Source organism: Pteropus vampyrus, unplaced genomic scaffold (assembly GCF_000151845.1).
Source record: "Pteropus vampyrus isolate Shadow unplaced genomic scaffold, Pvam_2.0 Scaffold257, whole genome shotgun sequence".
Classification (NCBI taxonomy): domain Eukaryota; kingdom Metazoa; phylum Chordata; class Mammalia; order Chiroptera; family Pteropodidae; genus Pteropus; species Pteropus vampyrus.
In genome coordinates this window covers 509,809-532,331 of record NW_011889038.1, presented here as the reverse complement: position 1 = coordinate 532,331, position 22,523 = coordinate 509,809, and the positions used below count along the sequence as shown (strand labels likewise).

At 34.3% G+C, this 22,523-nt stretch overlaps 1 protein-coding gene and 1 non-coding gene across 2 annotated transcripts in view; one reads left to right on the top strand and one right to left on the bottom strand.

Annotated features, from left to right (window-relative positions):
* The first annotated feature begins 1,508 nt into the window (after positions 1-1,508).
* The window catches only part of SMC1B (structural maintenance of chromosomes 1B), a 55,431-nt gene continuing 34,416 nt past the window's right edge, over positions 1,509-22,523 (top strand). The window contains exons 1-11 of the mRNA XM_011374987.2: positions 1,509-1,512; positions 1,561-1,749; positions 3,133-3,245; positions 3,332-3,535; positions 5,733-5,971; positions 7,252-7,510; positions 8,446-8,586; positions 13,070-13,152; positions 13,730-13,937; positions 17,188-17,373; positions 19,069-19,248. Of these exons, the coding sequence (XP_011373289.1) occupies positions 1,509-1,512; positions 1,561-1,749; positions 3,133-3,245; positions 3,332-3,535; positions 5,733-5,971; positions 7,252-7,510; positions 8,446-8,586; positions 13,070-13,152; positions 13,730-13,937; positions 17,188-17,373; positions 19,069-19,248 (1,806 nt within the window). The remainder of the gene's footprint in view (positions 1,513-1,560; positions 1,750-3,132; positions 3,246-3,331; positions 3,536-5,732; positions 5,972-7,251; positions 7,511-8,445; positions 8,587-13,069; positions 13,153-13,729; positions 13,938-17,187; positions 17,374-19,068; positions 19,249-22,523) is intronic.
* On the bottom strand, positions 17,437-17,538 carry LOC111729354. Its single transcript, XR_002776210.1, has one exon. It is a non-coding gene; the product is annotated as a small nucleolar RNA U13 (small nucleolar RNA).

Genomic DNA, 22,523 nt, shown 5'->3' with positions numbered 1-22,523 from the left:
GCTCTTCCTTTTGGCGCTCGCAACCCAGATTTTCTCGTTCAGAAACCAAATTTGAGTCGAAAGATGGCCGTTATCTCGATAAAGTAATTTATTTGACAGAGAAGACGTACAGCTAACTATGTGCCTTCGGAGAAGCAGCCCGGGGCCGGCGGAGTTATTGTGGAACCGCTGTGCCTGAGCTTAGAAATAGTCACATTATCTGAGGATTTCCTTGCCTCTTCTGTGTAATCAAATTTCTTCATTCACACTTTATTCTGTTATCAGAAAGACTTTACACACTTTTGCATTCTTACCACTCTTTAGTCAGGCGGTTCCTGGGCCCACAAGCTGTCGATTTGCACCTTCTAACTGGAGATTATGTGAAGGGTTGCTCGATTCTGTTTGGTGATTTCAACAGTGCGCTGCCGTGGTTCTGTACCCGCATGGTCGTAAGCTTCGGTCACGACTGAACCTGCGTGCGCATTACCATTCCAGATGCTGTTAAAGTGGTGTTTTGAACTTTTTTAAACTAGTGCCAAATTGAAGTTCAAAAACGATCTCATTTTTCTTAATTAAAAAATGCGTGTTGTGATGTAACAACATATCTTAAGATATTTGTGAAAACGCCTTTACGAATTCTTACCCCTCCCTAGATCCACATTCCCTGGAAGCTCAGCTCCCCTCTTGCCAGTCTCTGGTAACCCAGAGACATACTAGGAACCACATGAAGCCAGTTATGGATTATTTTAGCATTGCCTGCAGTACTGTCTCTTCACAACAAAAATTTCTGGCTTACCGAAAACTGAATTTTGCCTAAGCTGTTCACATTCTTTTTGCTATACAAAGGCCAAAATTCAGTATGGTATTCATCCACAACTAACGGGTGACATTTTATATATGTTTATTTGAACACGTGTTAGTAGATCATTATTTTTTTAAAATCTTACAGAATTACTGAAACATTCAGATAGACTGTATTGTTTGTACAGTTTAGGCACAGTGAGACATTTTTATCAAAAAGTGGTAGAAACCCTACCAAAATCCAAATCCCGAGGTACCAGTAGGCCTTTCAAAATATAGCAGGCTCGGAGCCGCTATGTAATTTTTCTACACCACCAACTCCTGCCAGTCAAATATTTCAGCAACCCTAGTTTAGCCCTTAGGAAAATCCTGGATATAGTTAGCCATTTTATATATATATATATAGTTAGCCATTTTATATATATATATATAGTTAGCCATTTTATATATATATATAGTTAACCATTATATATATATAGTTAACCATTATATATAAAAAATGGGAATAACTGAAATTCAGAGAAGTTAAATGATTTGCCATAGTATAATACTTAAAAGTGGAAGAGAGTTGAGGTTTAGATCCTTGTATTTAGAGCCTTAAATTTAGACAACTTAATACTCTACCATAGCTGATGAATGATCTATGTAAAGTTCAGTCATGTGCATTTTGAATACAGACAAGACAGTACTATTTAGACATGTATTGGCTGTATTTCATTTCTTTGGCCATGGGCAAGGATTTTTATCATTAAGAATGAATAACTTCTTTCTTTTCCCCAGGAAAATCTAATGTAATGGACGCACTTAGTTTTGTAATGGGAGAGAAAACAGCTAATTTGAGAGTGAAAAATATTCAAGAACTTATTCATGGAGCACATATTGGAAAACCTGTTTCTTCTTCTGCAAGTGTGAAAATTGTATATGTGGAGGAAAGTGGAAAAGAGAAAACATTTGCAAGGATTATCCGAGGTAGATTTTTGTAGATGTTTGCTCATGAGTCATTTGATTTTTCAAACGTTAAGTCAGATTACCTTTTCTACTAGCATAGTGAATCTAGAGATTTCTTTTTTTTTTCCTATTTGATAGTAATTTGCAGAAGCAAGTAATAGTACCTGTTTGATTCTCCACTAGGACTCTTTTTTTAAGCAGACATATGTGTTCAAATTTCTCTACTGTCAAAGAGCATTTTTCTACCTAGTTATTAGGTTAAAATGTAGTGGGGAGCCTATTTTAAAGACAGACGTTTTGGATATATGTGGTTTGAAAATATTTTCTCCCATTCCATAGATTTTCTTTTATACTGTTGATCGTCTCCTTTTCTGGGCAGAAGCTTCTTATTTTGATGCAGTTCCACTTATTTATTTTTGCTTATTAATGCTTTTGGTTTTGATATTCAAAAAATTATCACCCAGAGCAATGTCAAAAAGCTTCCTTCCCCTCTGGTGTTGTCTACTGGTAGTTTTGCAATTTTAGATCTTACATGTTCAGTCTATTTTGAGTTAATTTTTATACATGGTAAATTTGAGTTAATTTTTATACATGAGATAGGGGTCCAATTTCTTTTTCTTTTTCTTTTTTTTGCATGTGGATATATAGTTTTCCCAGCACTATTTATTGGAGAGACTATTTTTTCCCCATTATGTGTCTCAGTACCCTTGTCAAAGATCAGTTGGCCATAGATTTATGGATTTCTTTCTGTACTATCCATTCTGTTCCATTGGTCTGTATATCTCTTTTGATGCCAGTACCATACTGTTTTAATTACTGTAGCTTTGTGATATATTTTTAAATCAGAAAGTTTGATGCCTCCAACTTTGTTCTTGTTCCTTGACCATGTTAGTCCATTTGGGCTGCTATAACAAAATATCACGGACGGGGTAGCTTATAAAACAATAAAAATTTATTTTTCATACTGGGTAGCTTATAAAACAATAAAAATTTATTTTTCATAGTTCTGGAAGCTGGAAGTCCAGGATCAGGGTGCCAGAATGGTCAGATGAGGGCTCTCTTCCAGGTTGCGGACTTCTCATTGTATTCTCACGTGGTGGAAGGGACAAGAGAGCTCTGTGGAATCTCTTCTATAAGAGCACTTACACCATTCATGAGGGCTCCACAAGCATGATTAGGCCCCATCTACTAATACCATCACCTTTGGGGTTTAGGATTTCAACATATATGTATTTAGGGGGGACACAAATAGTCAGATCATAGCACTGTCCTATCTAAAATTGCAATGTCTGTTCCCAGTACACAGAAATTTTCAGTAAGAAATATAATTGTATTAAATTTTAAATAGTTGTTGATATAGGTCTGATATTTATACTTCCTATAACAGCCTTTATTTTATTTTAGGAGGCTGCTCAGAATTTCATTTTGATGATAATCCTGTGAGTCGTTCTGCTTATATAGTAGAGTTGGAAAAGATAGGTATAATAGTCAAAGCACAGAACTGTCTAGTTTTTCAGGTAAGTAACTATAATATATTTCATTCATGATCTTAAAAATATATCACTATATCTTATATGTTGGTGTGCTCTACTGTTTTTAAAAGGGAACTGTGGAGTCAATTTCAATGAAAAAGCCCAAAGAAAGAACCCAGTTTTTTGAGGAAATCAGCTCTTCAAGAGACCTTATAGGTGAATATGAGGAAAAGAAAAGAAAGTTACAGAAAGCTGAAGAGGACGCACAGTTTAATTTTAATAAGAAGAAAAATGTAGCTGCAGAGCGCAAACATGCAAAATTAGAGAAAGAAGAGGTAAGGTGTTATGAAGATGTAACCACAGAAGTGTTGGACACAAAAACTGTCAGAGTTGCCAGATATTGGCATGGAGTCACTAATAAAATTCTTTTAATTACATAAGACAAAGCCCAATATTCATTACAGATGAACTATTTGATATGTTTTTCACTTTAGGGGTTTTTGTCCCAAGTAAGCAGGACAATCTGAACTACAAAAATGATTTTCCTAACTAAAAATAAGCATGCAGGGTTTATATCTTATATGGTAGAGGCTCAAACTTTTGGATCTTATCCCCTTACCCTCTTAAAAATTATTAGGGACCCCAAAGAGTTTCTGTTCATGTGGGTTATATCTACCAATATTAATTATATTTCAAATTAACACATTTAAAAATACTTTCATTGATTAAAAATAACAATAAACTCACATGTGTTAAATATTTTTATGAAAATGATTTTTTTCTAAAACTAATTGGAAAGATATTATTGTTCTGCATTTTTGTAATCTTAATATCTAGCTTAATAAAAGACAGATGTGAATTCTCATATCTGCTTCTGTATTAAATCTTATTTGAGTTAAGTCCTAGCTGCTTTGCTGACCATTGGTTTCTGCACCATCAGGGCAGATATCAACACAATAAAAAAAGGCAAATAAAGTCTTAGTATTATTATTAAAATAGTTTCGACCTCAGGGACTCCCTAAAAGGGTGTTGGGGATCCCTAGGAGGCCATGGCCACACTTTGCAAATGCTGTTCTGTGGTATTTTCTTGGTACTCTTCACAATACCTAGTATAGTGCCTTCTATATGGTTGATAATTACTTGTGTTTAGAGTGATCTAAAATTTTAAAATGCAAATCAGATTCTGACTTTTTTGCATAAAACCTTTTCCAGTGCAGTGCTTTCCACTGAGAATCCAATCTCCTTATCCAGCCTTCTGATTTGGTCCCTATTCACCTCTCAAGCCTTAACTTCCTCTACTCTCCTACCACATTGACCTTTATTATTTATTGAACATCCTATACTCCATTCTAGCCGGGAGCTTTTGCTATTCTCTCTGCCTAGATAGCTGTATGCCTAATTTTTGCATGGCTGATACTCATTCAAGTTGTCATAAAAAAGCCATTTTCTCAGGCAGGCATTTGCTGTCCATGCTCCCAGTCTAAATTAGCACCCCCTATATAGTACTGTCTCATTACCCTATTTTGTTTTTTTATAGTACATATTGCAATATAATAATATCTTGTTTATTACTTGTTTTCTTGTTTACTTGTCATCCCACCTGCTCTCATTAGAATAACTAGGTTATAAATTTATAGGAGCAGAAACTGTTTCTATCTTGTTCTTCAGTATAGTCCCAATACAAAGAACAGGACCTGGCACACGGTAGGCAATCAAAAAATATTTGAAGAAATAAATGAAAGGTAGATGTGTTCCTTATTAGTGATGTTTTTGTTTCTTCATGTTTTTGGCATGTGTGTATATGTCCTTGGTTTTATCAGTGGAAAGGGGTGGTATCTGAAAGACTATAGTACTCATATTGAAATAGCTCATATAAATGGAGAATTGCAGGACTTTAAACATAAGGACAGAATAGTCCAGCTTTCTCATTTTTTACAACATCCTGGCAGATGGCTGTTTACCTGTTAAGCGGAATACTTCATTGATTAGGAGCTTTCCTCTCAAGAAAGCCCATTCCTTTATTTATTCATGGTATAAATGCTAAGGAAATTCTCCCGTTTCACGTATAATTTAGAATTTTAATAGTCGTATTAGTTTTCTTAGAAAAATTACATCCTATAGCAGGAATTTTACCTGAAATAATTGATTTTAGAGTTACTAGGGACCTTAAAAGTCGTATAATTTCCTTTCATTTACAAATGAGGAAGTCGATGTCAAAAATGTTAAGGGACTTGCCACACTGTGAGGTCAAGACAGAAATGGGGCAAGGACCCAGGTTAGTGGTGCCACTTCAGTGTTTATACTGCCATACCACTGAGTGTATGAATATAAAATCATTTACCAGTTCATTGGTTTGTTGTAAAAGTGTATCCAGAAACCTTCTCCAAATAATGCCACTTTTGGCAAGAACACTGTTTCTTAATGATATAAAGAATCATTCATTAGATTATTTGTTGGCACCATGGCTAAGTTTATGAAATGTCAACTTAAACATGTGCCCATTTAACATGGTTGAATTGTACTGTTTTGTAGGCAGAACGTTACCAGAGTCTCCTTGAAGAACTGAAAATAAACAAGATAGAACTGCAGCTTTTCCAACTGTATCATAATGAGAAAAAAATTCATTTTCTGAGCACTGAGTTAGAGCATATGAATAGGGACTTGGGTGCCACAAAAGAGTCTCTTTCTCATCATGAGAACATTATTAAAGCCAATAAAAAGGAACACGGAATGCTAACTAGACAACTGCAACAAACAGAGAAAGAAATAAAGTGAGTTTTAAAAAGTAGTTATTAACAGTTGGACTCTAGATCAATAGAGTGAAAATAAAAGTGACATTTTTAAAGCTGATTTTTTAAATAAACTTTTTACTTAGGAATACTTTCAGATATACAGAAAAGTTTTAAAAATGATGTAGAGAGTTCTCATACTCCCCACACTCAGTTTCTCCTCCTTATAACATCATACATTACTAGTATGATACGTTTGTCAGAATGAATGAACCAGTGTGGGTACATTACTATTAACTGAAGTCCAAACTTTTAATCTTGTTTTCTATTTTTCACCTGTTGTCCTTTTTCTGATCCAGAATACCATATTACATTTAGTCATCACATTTCCTTAGGCTCCTCTTGGCTGTGACAGTTTCTCAGACTTTGCTTGTTTTTGATAACCTTGACAGTTCTGAGGAGTATTGGTCAGGTTTTTTGTAGACTGTCCCTCCACTGGAATTGTCTGATAGTTTTTCCGTAACTAGACAGGGTTTATTGGTTTGGGGAAGGAAGAGCACAGTTGTAAAATGCCATTCTCATCACATTATATGAGGGATGTTGACATATATTAGATGTTATGTGACATATCATCTATCTAACATACTGTAATATCAACCCAGCATCACTGTTGATGTTAAACTTTTCTTGCTTATCTATAACCTCCCACTCTAACAGTGAGAAACCTGGATTCCACAATCTGCCATTCATTTGCTGAAGTGTTCAGTTCCTGTAATTACGGATGGCAGTGTCAGAATTGTTAATAACCCATACCCTCAGGGGAAGCAGCCTTATCAACTAGAGTATGATGCTTATGTATAATGCCTTTTGCTTTTAGTTTTAACAGACCCCACTCCTTTCTAAAGTTACTTAGTTTAGCACCTTTTCTCCCCACTCCCTTCTGTAAGGTGGTTTCATATATATGTAATACAGTTAGATTCTTTTGTCACATTCTGTGTTCCATGTAGGATCCATTGGCCCCCCTAAATAATTTTTTTTAATTTGCATACATTAAGATACACTCTTGGTGCTGTAAAGTTTTGATAAATGCATGATGTCACGTGTCCACCATTACAGTATCCTATGGAGTATTTTACCACTTATAAAATTCCCCTGTACTTCACCTGTTCAATCTTCCCCCTCACCTTTGGCAACCACTGATCTTACAGTCTCTGAAAGTCAGTTTTTAGAATTTATTTTTAAGTGTATGATTAGATCAGAAGAACTTCCCTTTATATATTATAAAATTTAATTTCTTTAAAGAAAACTATTTTTCTTTTTAGATCTCTTGAAGCACTTTTAAATCAGAAGAGGCCTCAGTACATTAAAGCGAAAGAAAACACATCTTACCACCTCAAGAAATTAGATGTGGCTAAGAAATCAATAAAGGACAGTGAAAAACAATGTGCTAAACAGGAAGATGACATTAAAGCCCTAGAGACAGAGCTGGTTGATTTAGATGGTGCATGGAAGAGTTTTGAAAAGCAGATTGAGGAAGAAGTCTTACGTAAAGTGCGAGACATTGAATTAGAAGCCAGTCAGGTGAAAAAGTCAACATATGGGAAATCTTCTGTTCCTATTGTTTCAGCTTCTCCTTTTAGTTAGAAAAAATTTGAAGGATGACCTCTCTTTCTGATATTTTAAAGAGATTGTCTTCAGAATATTTTAAAGAGATTGTCCTCAGAATCTAAATTATGGGGTTTTAAATTTTTTAGCCTGTATATAGAATCTAATCTTTAGACTGGGCTATTTTTTCTTTATAAGATTAAATGGAATGATAACTTTTTCGAGTTCATTAAAATCATAGGAAATATTTCAAGATGATTACATGATGTCGTTTCATAATAGGTTAATTCTTATGTTTTTAAGGCAATCATTTTTTTTCTCATGAATGTTATAAAAACTTAAGAGTCAGATACATATGGCTCTGAAGAGACATGATCACTTAATTGACGGGGAAATTGATTAAGATGATTTAAAATATGAAGTGATGAATTAATATCCAATTTAGTATATAAGATTTAATTATAATAAATCAATAGTAAATATCAAAAACAATTTGTAATTCAGAGTTTTCAAACATTCAGCTAAATTTATCATTTATCTCTTTCATTAACTTTATAATAGTCTTACAATATATATGCTAAAATAATTGTGACTATAAATAGAAAAAGCACATGATTTTCTCTGAGCTTCTCTTCCTTGTGGAATATTCATAAGTTTTAATCCCCTTTTCCTTTTAAGAATTTCTTAGACCTTATAGAGTTGATTTGGAATCCTTTATTAATCTATCTAAATAGTTTTAAATAAGACATTCATTTTATTTTTATCTTACCTGGAGAAGATAGCCAGTTCTCATCTAATTTATGTAAAAAGTACTTTTGATAAGACTAAGTATCTGTTAGTAAAGGATGTCATATAAAAAATTTCCTCTCATGCTTCTTTGAGTTAGCAATGTTTAAATGCTTTTTATACAGCTGGAGAATTATAAAGAACTTAAGGAACAAGTAAGAAAGAAAGTGGCTATAATGACCCAACAACTGGAAAAACTACAGTGGGAACAGAAGGCTGATAAAGAAAGATTGGCATTTGAAAAGAGGAGGCATGCAGAAGTTAAGGTACCTTGGTTTGTGCAGTAATGATTTAGAATTATTTTCAATGAAATTTTCTTACCCTTTTAGTTTTTTGATATATAAGATTTGCATCAGACATGCATCAGGCAATTAATAAAAAATTCTGGATTACCTGTTATGCTGCTTAATGTCATTGAGGTGTTCTTTCCTGGTCTAAGGTATAGGTAGGGCTTCCTTCCTGTAGTCAGTAAGCATTTTCTGTACATCCGTATAGTGATAGGCATGGGCAGATGACATGGTCTCTGTTCTTACATCTATTTAAGTCCAGCGAAGTTAAGAGGAGGATAGTTAAAGGGAAAAAAACAGAGATATCGTAATAGAGGTGAATGCAAAGCTATTTGGAACAAGAGCACAGCCCAAGAGCAGCTCAATAGTCTACATGGAAAGTAACCATCAGGATAGCAGTATACTGGTCTGCCTTAGAGTAAGACAGACCTGGCTTCCATTCAGTCTTGTTCTGTTACTGACCCGTGTAATCTTGGCAAATAACTAAATTATTTAATTTCTCTGGGCTTTGATTTCTTCATTTGTGCAATGAGAATTGGTATATCTACTGCATAGTGAAAGGCAGGTTGAATAAGGTGAAAGTGAGTATGCTAATACATGAGGCATCTGGTCTTTTCCTCTTAAGCCTCATGACCTTCATTTCAACAATAACAAATCATCATACATTCTGAAGTCTGTGGGTCATCCTGAAAATGTGACCACTATTTCTAATAAGAATCGTAATGAGGAAATGGTTCTGAATTATATATACATTTGATTTATAAATGAATATTTGTAATTTAGAGGAAAAAAACATCTATTTGCTAGGCACTTTACATTCGTTAGTGCATTTATGTTTCACAGCTATACTGTAGGGGAAGGTCTTTGTGCTGTAGGGTACAGATGAAGAAACAGGGTCGGGATTTCATAATGAAATATGTCTCTAGAAATAGGTCTGAAATTTTCCAGAAGCAACAATAATATTATAATGTAGTGTTTATTTGTACATGCTATGTTTATTAGCTCTGCTGTAAACCCAATTAATCTTCAGTCTTACGAGGTAGATATTATTATGTCCTCATCCTGGTTTTTTCTCTTTTCTTCATTTTCTACTTTTGTGATCACTATTCTCATAGCTTACAACTTCATATATCCAGCTGCTTCCTCAGCATCTCCATTCCAGATGTGGAATAGACATCTCAAACCTACATTCTAAACTGAACTTCTGATTTCAGTTCACACCCAAATGTACCCCACACGTAGTCTTTCTCATCTTGGGTGATGATTCAACCTTATTGGTTGCTTAGGCCAGAAACCTTGGAGTTTATCTTTAACTGTTTTAGGAAATTCTGTTGGCTCCACCTTCAATGTATACCAAAAACTTGATCACTACTCTCCACTTTTACTGCTATCACCCTGGTCCAAGTCACCATGTTTTCGTTTGTTTGTTTAGATCAGTGTAGTTACTAGTTTTCTCTGCTTCCACTCTTCCTCCACAATAGTCTGAGCAGAGCAGCTTAAGTGATGCTTTTACTATCTAATCGGGTCATGAAACTTCTTTTTGAAGTCCTCAAGAGGCTCCCAATCTCACATAAAGTTTAAGTCAAAGTCCTTGAGTGTGCTACATGAACCTACCTGATCTACTTAATTTACCTCTCAAACCTTCCTCTTTTTCTATTCTCCCTCTGGTTCTTTGTGATCTAGCTATACAAGCCTCCGGGAACATATCAGACATGTTTCTGCTTTAGGGCCTTTGCACTGGTTATTCCTTAGCCTAGAACATACTTTCCCTATATTTATTTTTAACTCTCCTACTCTAGCAAGTCTGCTCAAACATTGCTTCCCCAATGAGGCCTGCCCTATTTAAAATTGTAGTCCCTGCTGCCCGGCTCTGTTTTTCCCACAGCATTTATATCCTAACTTTAATTTACATAGTATATTTGTCTACCTTCCCCCTCTGGAATGTAGACTCCACAAGAGCAGGGACGTTCATCTGTTTTATTCACTGATACATCCCAAGTACCTAGAATAGTCCCTTACTGAGAGCAGATAATAAATATTTGTTGAATAAATGAATTCTGTAGATGAAGGAATCAAAGCACGAGATGGCTAAGTGAAATAACTGGGATTTCTTAACACTTTGTCTCCAGAATGAATTTTGTTTTTCTTCTATCAACAATTACTTTATTTTTTAAATTATTTTTTTAATTTTATTTTATTAGTTTCACGTATACAGTACATTGCTTAGACATTTATATAGTTTACAGAATGATCCCCCTAATTGCTCTTCCTCTCATCTGGCTCTCCACCTAGCCAATACATTAATGTTAACTGCATTTCCCTGTGCCATGCTCCCCATCCCCTTGACCATCTCTCAACTACTAATTTGTACTTCAGTCCTTCACCCCATTCTCCCAGCCCCCCAACCCTCCTCCCCTCTGGTCATCACCAAATTGTCCTCTGTATTTGTGAAGAATGAATTTTCTTAATCTCTATACTTTACTGCCTTTCATTGTAGTCTCTTTGTGATTTGGCAGATGAAAATACGAACAAATATAAGAGGGGTAGTATATGGTAATCATGTGAGTGGAAAAGACATTTTGTGGAGAAGGAAAACATAGTAACATAGCAGTAATTTTAAAACACTTGGATAATTTGTATTGCATTATAAAATTATACACTGATTTCTGGAAATACTTATTGCACATTTTTGCCTTTGTGCATGCTAATTTTGGAAAACCTTATCTTTTTAAAAAATATTTTTTATTTGTCAAAACCTGTGTATCTTTACATGTTAAATTCTATGATTACTCATATCGAAAAGCCTTCCCTAGCTTGCCTTTTCTACCCATCCCATCAAAAAAACCCTGAAAATAATTTCTTCCTTATCTAATCACATTCTTAATCTGTATCTAAGGGATTTTTTTTTATCAAATTGAAGGAAAAGTACAGTTAGTGGGTATAACTCTGCTAGACTGGAAGCCTCTTAAAGGCAGAGTTCAGAATAGCATCTGTTGTAAACCTTGTACTTAGTAGATGTCAATATGTGTTGATTGAATTGCTGTTGTCTTTTGAATACAAAAACACTGGTAGAGGAGGCAGTAACATGTCTGGGTGGAAAGATGAGAAATCGCTAGGTGGTGGGCAGTGCTTGGTTTTCCCAGACAACCAGCATGATCAGCTGGCATCTCAAATCCAGAATGCCTGGTACCAAAGCAGTCTGGTTTTCTCCTAGTCTGTGTCCAGCAGGGCACCCAGGCCCTGACACACCTCCCTGTGGGATGATGGCTGTGGCCTTTTACATTTTCTACAGGAAAGCCTATTCTTCAATCTAAGCTGTGCATAACAGGTGGTGATCCCTAAGAGACCTACCTGGCATGTGAGGTAGTGACCACAAAGGAGCCCATCTGGCATGACACAGGCCCTGGGAGTGGCCAGAGGAAAGGCAGAGGCAGGTGTTTCCAGTTGACTAAACTCTGTGTTCCTCATTAACTAATCTCGTTTCTTTCTTCTCTGAATGGAATTCTTAAGTGAGATATTAACATTTCAATGTGGGGATTCTAATTTCAAAATGTGTGAGTTCCTAGAGAAAATGAACTGTGTCTTGCTTATTTTTATGACTCTGGCACCTAGCACAGATGTTTGTTCAGTGAATTTGTGTGATAAATGAGTAAAATGAGATAATTATCTTCAGAAAATGTTAATTCCTTTCCATTTGGAAACTTTGGTATTTCTTGTCTTTACTGATATCGTACACTGAAAAAGAATTGTGTTTTTGTTTTTACTTTTGTACACTTCTAATTTTAGTGTACATAGTAATGGAATGAGACAGATTAATGTTGCTATAGTGCACAGGATGAATTAGACGGGGGAAAGGTTAAAGACATGACACCAATTGGAGACCACCACTGTCCTTGGATTGGGTGATAATGTGAATGGAGCAACACTTGTGTGAAGCCTTCCTCCCACAAGCCTACAGATGCCTTATATGTTCCTAAACTGATATAACACTAAGCAACTCCACTGGGATGACAGTCGTCTCTCCCCCCAGACCTTGGCCCTTGAGAGCAGGGGCTCTGTCTTCTTTATTTTATCTCTAGTCCCTAGCACATGGTAGCCTAGCCAGTAAATAAATATTTATGAAATGAATTAGTTTGAGGGACAGATAAGACTGTGTATAGATATTTGAAAATAATCCCGTGGAGTTTGAGTTTACTGGAGTAGACTCCTGGAGGTAAGATATCTAGTAAATGGTGGTACCAGGATTTGAACCTCAATTCTTGTAACTTCAAAACTACACCATCCTAGCTTTTCAAAATTAAAATTTGCTTTTCTGAGTATTTTTTTATGGTTACATTTGATATATTTCAAATTTAGAACAACTAAAGATATTACAGTAAGTTCTAAGCATATAGTAAGAAATAATCAATTTTATTTGTTTTGAGTTGCTATAATTGATTTTAGGTTTCATTTCCTACTTTAGGAAAATCTAAAACAAATAAAAGAACAAATAGAAGATCATAAAAAACGAATAGAGAAGTTGGAGGAGTATTCAAAAACGTGCATGTAGGTATAGTAAAAAAAATATTCCTTGCGGTTTTCTAATTTTCAAGGATCTGGTATATTTGTGGTATATTCATCAAATAAATGCTTTCATAGTATAACAGTGTTTTTACTCCATTGTTTTCCTGTCATTGTAGATAATTAAAATTGTACTTAACGACATAAATAAAATATTTAAGTGTTAAATATTTTCCAGTAGTGAAACTTAAAACTCTCTTTTGGTATTGATATTTTATAATAAAAGTTATGTCATAAAAACTAGTACAACCTAAGTATTCTACCACTAAGAATTTTTTAAATTGGCATTTATTATTATTAAGCTCATGGTGATTGCTCTGGTTATAGTCATCTGTCCTTTGTCAGTATTTAGAAATACGTATCTTTTGAGTCAACAAAGAATGATCAAAATCCCTTTTGCCCAAGTTTGATACTGGATGTATTTTATTGCATTTTTCATCATTTAAAATTGATAGAGCACTATTCCATTCCCCTGCGGTGCCAGACCCGACTATACGGTATTTTGTAATTCCTAAATTTTGGTTTTTCTTTTTACCATATAATTTATGTTGTTGTTATGTAGCGATTGCTTGAAGGAGAAGAAACAGCAAGAGGAAACCCTAGTGGGTGAAATTGAAAAAACAAAATCAAGAATTTCTGAAATTAATGAAGAGATGACTCTTATTAGAAGTGAACTGCAAAATGCTGGCATTGATAACCATGAGGGGAAACGTCAGAAGAAGAGAGCAGAAGTTCTGGAACACCTTAAAAGACTTTACCCAGATTCTGTGGTAATTAGAATGAATAGTTAATTTAAACAAAAAGGTTAAACTTTTTTATTTGGGATTAAAAGTGTTATTATATGGAAGCAGAATTATTTCAGAAAGTTTTAAGTTTTGTTTTAAATTATTTATATTTAAAATATAATAGTAAATAATTGGGGTAAAATGTAAGTAACTTCCAGTAGTATTATAGATAAATGATTATTGGGGAGAAACGTTGACATAAACATGTTACACAGAAAGTCCAAGTTATGGCCAGTATCCCCAAAGGACATGGGTACTGTGAAGTAGTCTGCCCCGCTCCAGACAAATATCCTCAAACCTCATATTCTTCATGGTTTCAATTTTTTTTAATTCTATTTTCAATAGACATCATTGGCATGACTTTATAACAATGAAGTTTTGTTCTCTAAATCTGACTGTGCATCCAGTATTGCTAGTGTATTTCATTAGCCCCAATACAGTAATATCTAATCTGTTGCTTAGGGTGTCAACTTCACAAAATTATTTCTTTTGGTATTGGAGTCTGGCATCTCACTCTCTTGTCCCTAATCCCAGTGTACACTGTGCAGCCCTTATTTCAACGTGGCCTATTTTCAGCATTTGGCAGTTAGCCACTTAACTCTGCTTTGAAACACCTGCCCTTTGGCTTTTATGATGCCACACTCTCGTGGTTTTCCTCCTTTCTGGCCACCTCTTCTGACTTTCTGACTCTTAAATGTTGGTCTTGACTTTTAGATAATGATGGAGGAATAAGGCTCGGTCACAGAATCCTTTCCCCAGTACCAAACAAAAGGACAAAAACTAGTTTTAAAAACCTAGTTCAACAACCAAACAAGGAAAGGGGCTCATACATCTAATGCCGTAAACTTCAGAAAATGATAATAGCCCAGGATTTTTTAAAAAATGAAGTATAGCAATCCTTATTTTTAACTCTGCAGAAGGCAAACGGATAAATTAATTCCTGAAACATCTCATTTAGTATCCCTTAATATAGCAAGAAGCAAATTCATGTCTATTTGTTTCCTTTTGATTAAAACTGTGGATCAGAGAATATGAACCTCTGATGCTCTTAGATAAAAATGAAGTCTTGAGAACTCATTAAATTGAAAGCCATTTCAAAGCCTTCCCCCCAAAATAGGATCTGTCCTCTTCCCCCAAGGTAAAGGAACCTTAATATGGACTATTAATTAAAACTCAGAAGAAAGAGCAAAACTCAGATATTCAAACAAAGCATATGCAGAGCCTTAGCTCAGCTCTCACTTGCCCCTGTCCTCTAAGCCCTTAGATCATAGGAAATAGATCGGAAAATACCTGGGAGGTAAAACAGAAAATACTCCATGAGCTGGTGCTCAGAGGAGATAACCATCTCAGTTCTAAGTGAGGCAATCGAAAACGTTATCCACAGCAAATAAAAGGTCTGAACAGAGCTGTCCACATTAAACACAAGCGAGGTGAAAAGAATTGCTATGGCAGCTATAGGTACATATAATAATAGAAAAATGATTTTAAAAGCATTTAGAAGTCAAAGACTAGTCTGGAAGAAGGTTACCGAACAAAATTCCCCATACGTGTTTCGTACTATGGACAATAAGAGCTTGAATTCATAAAACTAGACTCATATGAGCTAAAACAATAAAATGAAAAGTAAAATATACAACTAAGAAAAATTAAGAACAAACATTACTGAACTAATAAATTGCAAGTAGCGAGGAATGGGTTACACAGCTGAGCAGTGCTGCCCTCGGAGTAGGGCTTGAGTTACAGTTGTCCTCCCTCGTCCACAGGGATCCACTCCAAGACGCCCGGGGACACCCGAACAGGCAGATGGTGCCAAACCCTGTGTATATGTGAGGGATAGATAGATGTATATGGAGATATGGATATGGATATGGATTTCTTCAGTAAATTTGTGTCTTCCGCCCACAAATTTAATGCCTTTTCATCTTACCACTTATCACACACTGTGGCTGGAACTTTCGTAGTTTGAGGTGTGACAGCAAAAGTAGCACACGAATTTTTTTTTTCCCTTCATAATTTCACTGATAAAAGATTTGTTTTTAGTGTAGATCTTAGCATCCTCAGCACAGTTTTATTTTTTTTTTTCATTCCTTATTAAGTCTAGAACTTCCACCTTTTCACTTAAAGAAAGCACTTTTTAGCTTCTCTTTGGCACATCGGAATGGCCAATATCACTACGCTTGCGCTGTGGGGCGACTGTGAAGTAAAATAAGGGTGACTCGAACACAGGCACTGCAGTCCCACCAGTCGATCCGATCATCATCGAGATGGCTGCTACGTGACTAATGGTGTGCAATTTAAAATTTATGAATTGTTTATCGAATCATTTATTTTTGAAATTTTCCATTTAATATTTTCAGACTGTGGTCGACCACAGTAACTGAAACCACGAAGGCGACAACACAGAGGGGGACTACTATAGTCACAGGTGAATGGAGAAGAAAAAAACAAAGCAGGATAATCAATATTAAAGACAATCACGATCAAATAAGAAATTGGTACTCCTGAAGTAGAACCTAGCAAATGAAGAAAGAATCTAAAGTTACAAAATCAAATCTTCAGATATTCCTGGGAGCATGGTTACAGAACAGTTGCCATTCTGACATTCTTAAGTAAACTTTTTGAATTTCAGGCTAATTAATTCTTGACCAATCTTCAGAGCTCTAATACCACTTATTCGTGAGAAACCTTCCCTGACTTCTCAGGTCAACTTGGTTCCTGTAGTATACTCTCAGTGCTCTGTGCTTTATCACAGTGTCTGTTATAACTGTTTTGTGCATGTGTATAATAACCGATTATTCATACCCTTTCACCCCTACTAGGCTAAAAGCTCTGTAAGGTCAGAGAGTATCTGTTTCGTCCGGTTGTTTACCCAGCATCTAGACACCTAGCTTAGTACCTGCATGCAGCGGTGGGGGGTCCTCATGGATTCTTATTTAGTAAACAAGGGGATAGATAAATACTATTGAATTATTGTAGCTTTGTAAGATATTTTAATACCTTGGTGAAACTAGCCCCTCTTCATTACTCTTTTTTTAAATAAAGTGTGACACTTTATGGATATTTCATAAAGAAACTTCCGTCCATTTGAATGAGACTCTGTTAAATTCTGATGTTTATAATTTTACAAAATTATTTTCTAGTTTATGTTGCTTTGTTACATTGGAAAAAAATGAATTACACATTCCTCACTAATATATTTGTTATTCTCTCTCTCTTTTTTTTTTTTAAACCTAAGTTTGGAAGACTCCTTGACCTGTGTCATCCTATTCATAAGAAATACCAGTTGGCTGTTACTAAGCTTTTTGGCCGGTACATGATTGCCATCGTTGTAACCTCTGAAAAGGTAGCAAGAGACTGTATTCGATTTCTGAAGGAAGAAAGAGCTGAGCCCGAGACATTCCTTGCTCTAGATTACCTTGATGTAAGAAATTTCTAATACTTAGTATTTAGTAGTGATAAAATTTTGTTGTTTATTTTTTTTTTACGTCAGACAGGTAATGCGCCGATGTCATAACCAGGTTTGAGGGACACACATCTCACAAGAGCATGAACACTTAATCATCACGCTTATGAACTATAAAAGGATCAAAATCTTGTCTTTTAAAGTATGTCTTTATTGCCTAAAACTATGGTAGCGATTGAAAAAAATCATAGCTTGTGTGCCTGTCAGTCACTCAAGAGGCTGGTGTTAGTGTATTAGCAGGCAAAAAATAATATCAAGTAGGTGCTATCATTTCTTCAATATCTGGTTTTGCCATAATTCTACCTTGATGATTTTGAGGACATTGCTCTGGCCTACTAGCCAGCAATTTGTTTTATTCAATAGCAAAGAGTAGGAGATGGGTAAGACGTACGGCGTGTTGATGAAATGCCAGCCCAGAGTCTCGACTGTAAATATGTGGTCCAGGAAGTAATGTGTCAGCCCTTGGTGGAGCAGGCTGTTTTGAGCCTTGAGGTGTATATCGAGAGGCCTGAAAGTACCCAGAGTCGAAATTCCTGACACAGGAACTCTGTCATTGTCGCGACTGATATCCTTCGGGGATTTTTTTTCTCTGTCACACTTTCAAGACCCTGAGCTGCAGGGAGTGTGCACAGTGGTTAAGAGCACATGCCCTAGGCTTGAACTGACCTGAGTGTGAATCTCAGTCCTACTTTTAATTGGTTCTCACAAACTGTTCTAAATTTTCCTGAGCTTCAGTTTCCTCATCTGTGAAGTGGAGGAAGTAGTCCTTACCTTATTAGATTATTGCAAAGCATCGCTACAGGGAGAGTACCTAGCACAGTGCGTGTTGCAGAGAAGGGGCTCAGCAGATGCTAGCTGGGTGCTAATGGTTCAGACACGCCTTTTGCTTATACCTTCTGCCCACTAAAACTAGTTAACCTAGTTCATCTGTCTGTTAAAATCCTGTTTTACTTATTTCATGCTTAAGATTTTTTTCAAGGCACACTCATTTTTAAAAAATTTAATACAGAAGATTATAAAGGAAATATTCTTACCTCTCCTCAGTGCTGAATTCCTTAATTTAGATTGCTTCCATACATACAAATTTGAATAAATATATACTCCCAAGTATATATTATACACATTTTGGTTGTCTTTAGGGTTTTGTTTTACAAAAATGCGATCATACTTGCTGTTTTTCAGTAATACATTGCAGATACTTTTTTGATCTATTTATAGACCCAATTTAAATGTCATATCAAAGAAGGTACGAAAGTTTTTCTGATCATTTAAATCTAAAATGACTTTGAATTTCATGATGTTTCATATGTGTCACTCTTTTGACACATATGTAAATGAGTATGATCCCCCACCAGACCATAAGATTTTGAGAGCACAGAGCACTTCTCATGCATTGCTTTGTCTCAGCTCGTTAGTGACAGAGTTGGATCTGGAAATTACTGTTTCTGGCTTTTGGTGAGTATACTTTAATAAATACTACATGAGCCAATGGTGGGATATGGTTCATCAGGTTCTTGTCAAACTTTTATTGTATATAAGTGCATAGTATTAATCTCTCACTGTCGTGCTTATATACATTTTTTGAGAATGTCCTGAGTATTTGATTTTTATTTTAACATATCTAATACATTAACTACTTTTTAAACCTTTTAGATCAAGCCCATCAATGAAAGATTACGAGAGATTAAAGGCTGTAAAATGGTGATTGATGTCATAAAGACTCAGTTTCCTCAGCTGAAGAAAGTAATTCAGTTTGTGTGTGGAAATGGCCTTGTTTGTGAGACTGTGGAAGAAGCAAGGCACATTGCATTCAATGGACCTGAAAGACGGAAAGTAAGAGGCTTTAGACCGCACTTTTGGATAATTTGAAGCAGTATTTGTAAGACTAACATCTTATACACACAAACGTAAATGCTTTCATATAACTCTTTTAATAAGGACAAAAAACATAGAACCTAAGATGGTAATGGCTTCAGTAGTTTTTATAATGTTCAGTTGAATTTTAAAGAAAACTAACTTCTGTAGCATTTCCCAAGATCATAAATTATATTTTGGAAATTAGATTTATTATAATAATACTTTAAAGCAGTTTATTTTTTACTTTTCATATAATAAATGTCTTTGCTCAATCTCAATATTCCTTGCATTTACATATATAGTACATGTGTTTGTGAATGTCAGCAAAGATTTTAGGCACTTATTTTATAATCTGGGTTAATTCTTTCGTAGCTTAATGGAGATACAGCTCTCCTTTTACACATTCAAGGTTTTAACACATTTGAAGTTATAGAAATAAACAACTGAAATGAGGTTACTGAATACTAATCTCTCAAGGAAATAATTTTGGTTTTAAAAATAAATATTACTTTAGTCTCAGTTGATTAGAGTTTGTATTTAGTTAAGCAATGTTTAATTCCTCAGATTATCTGACAGTTTTTTTAAAAACTACATTTGTGATGAAGCGTTACAGAGTACCTAAGGGCATAAGCTATGAAGTAAGACCAGTGATGCTACTTAGTAATTAATTATGTGACTTTAGGCAAGTTTTAACCTCTAATTTTAGTTTTTTTCATCTAAAATTGGGGAAATAATAGTACATGTTTCATAGAGTTAAAAGGATTAAATTAAGTAATAGCATGCAAAATTCTATTATAGTGCCTAGCAAATAACTTTCAAAAAGTAGTAGTCATTTTTTTATTTACTAGTAATTAAAACATTTGATCTGGAATGTCTAGTATTGCAAATTAACACAAAAGAGGCTATTCTTATGAAATGTAGTAATTTTCAATATTAAATTTATTGTCCGTCTAACATGATTAACTCATATTTTAGTACTTCTGTCAATAATAATCTTAATGATAATGTAATCATAGTCTTAGTAATCACTGTCATTGATTTCTATATATTAAATTTAAGGAGATACAATAAGTGAGCTACTAAGCTATCTTATTTTGCTACCTAATTATGCTAAAATTTATTTTTGTATATTTGTAAAATATATTTTGTAAAATTGATTTTTGAAGATTTGTGTAGTCAGTTTAAAGAAGTCACATGAAGATAAGACTGTTTATTCCTTCTTTCATTCAATAAATATTAATGGTTTATATCTATTCACAGTAAGATGAAAGCCTTACTTACCCCTTTAGGCTATATCTTGTTCTTATCATTATTTCAAAATTTTAACTAGCTTTGTCATTTGTATCTTAAGTATATTCTAGGGGTTTTATCTTCTTCCTATTATTATTCCACATAAAGAATTTTCTCTGTGCTTTAGGATGCATAAAACATTTGGATAGATGTCACATTTTCACAGATATTATCTGATGTCTTCAATCTGTGCTTTTGGTTTTCCGTGGACTTCCTATCTTTTCCTAAACTTGATACCATATTTTAAAATTTTTTAATTCAAACACTGCAAGTGACATCACAAAATGATATTTGGTTTAGTTTATAAACTACGTAGAGTATATATAAACTACATAATATAAACTATAGCAGATCTGCTAACTATAATTTGATCAAGACTTTTATAACTCAATTTAAAAATATTTTTTAAATTTATGTAAAAAATTTTTTTTGATCTGGTCTTTTTAAATACATGTGATTATTCTATTTATTCCTCTTAACCAGAGAAACAGTTATTTGCTTCCTTTTTCCATAGACTGGATGGTTGTTACTCTAAGTAAAACATATGTAGACAGATCTATTTATGCTTTGACCTTTTAATATGGCATAGCAAAAATCAGACCTAGAAAAATATCATTAGCTGGATAATTTGTGAAAAGATCATTTTTTCCAAGGGTTACACATATTAAACAAGAATAAAAATGTAGTATACAGTAATTTGTAAAAACTGGGTACCATCTGGAATAAAATATAACTGAATCTAAACTTCATACCTTATATCAAATTACATTCCATATGGATTAGAAATGTAAACATAAAAATGAAACTATAAGGGTACTTAGAGAAACCATGGGAAATTTTATTTTTAATCTCAGATAGTAATACCTTTGTAATATGACAAAAATCCCAAAAGCTATTTAAAAGATGAGTAAATTGACATAAACATAAAAAAATTTCTGCATGGCAAAAACTACCATAAACAAAATCAAAAGACATGGCAATCAGGGAAGATATTTGCAATTCATAGTAAACAGTAAATTTGCCTACAAATCAATAAGAAAAAGAACAAAAATATAGAAGAGTGAACAAAAGATACGAACAAACTTATTTTCATAAAAAGAATGTAATTGCTCTTAAATATGAAAACTTGTACCAAAAATATGGGAAATGCCCATTAAAAGTACAACAAAATACTATTTTCACCTTTCAGATTGATCAACATCAAATGTTTGACACCTCTTTGTGGGGAGATGCCCCTCGGTACTCTTTTGTATCTTTTGGATTTTGAACATGTGACTATCTTACCCATTTAGAAGTAAAGGAAAATGTTAAAGTATATTTTTCATGCCAGTGAAAGGCAACTTTAAAAATATGTATAATCTATATAACACAAAAATTGTAGGAGAATACCTTAATAGCTTATAACACTGAAACAATATTTCTTAAAACAGCTGAAGTTGGTTCAGTGGAATGGTTGGTTATTCCACAAAGTTTTTGATGCAAAGAATTAATTTTTTATGCAGCCCGTACTCTCTAGAACTTTTATTTAATACTATTTAAAACTTTCTCCAACTCTTTATTTTATATGAGATCCCCATTGTGTCAGCCAAAGTATTTTTCAGGAAAGTGACCCCTAAGGTTGGCATGGGATTACAATACTGAGCAACTAATATAAGCTATAAATAAATTGTAGTCTGGAAATAAAAATATGGTGCTTCCAGAATAGGAATTTAACTGTAAATGTAATGAAAATAGGCTATTTGAGACTACATTTACTTTTAGGAAAACATTTTTTAATAAACATAGACACTACTGAAAAAAACCTAAGATCCATAATTTTATAAATTGTTTGCCCACTGTGATTTTAGAATTGAAGAGGGCATGTAACCTGATAGTTAAAAACATGGCCATAGATGTTTGACCAGCTTGGATTTTAGTTCCTGTGTATGGCAACCATACCCTGGGAAGATCTAGTGGATATT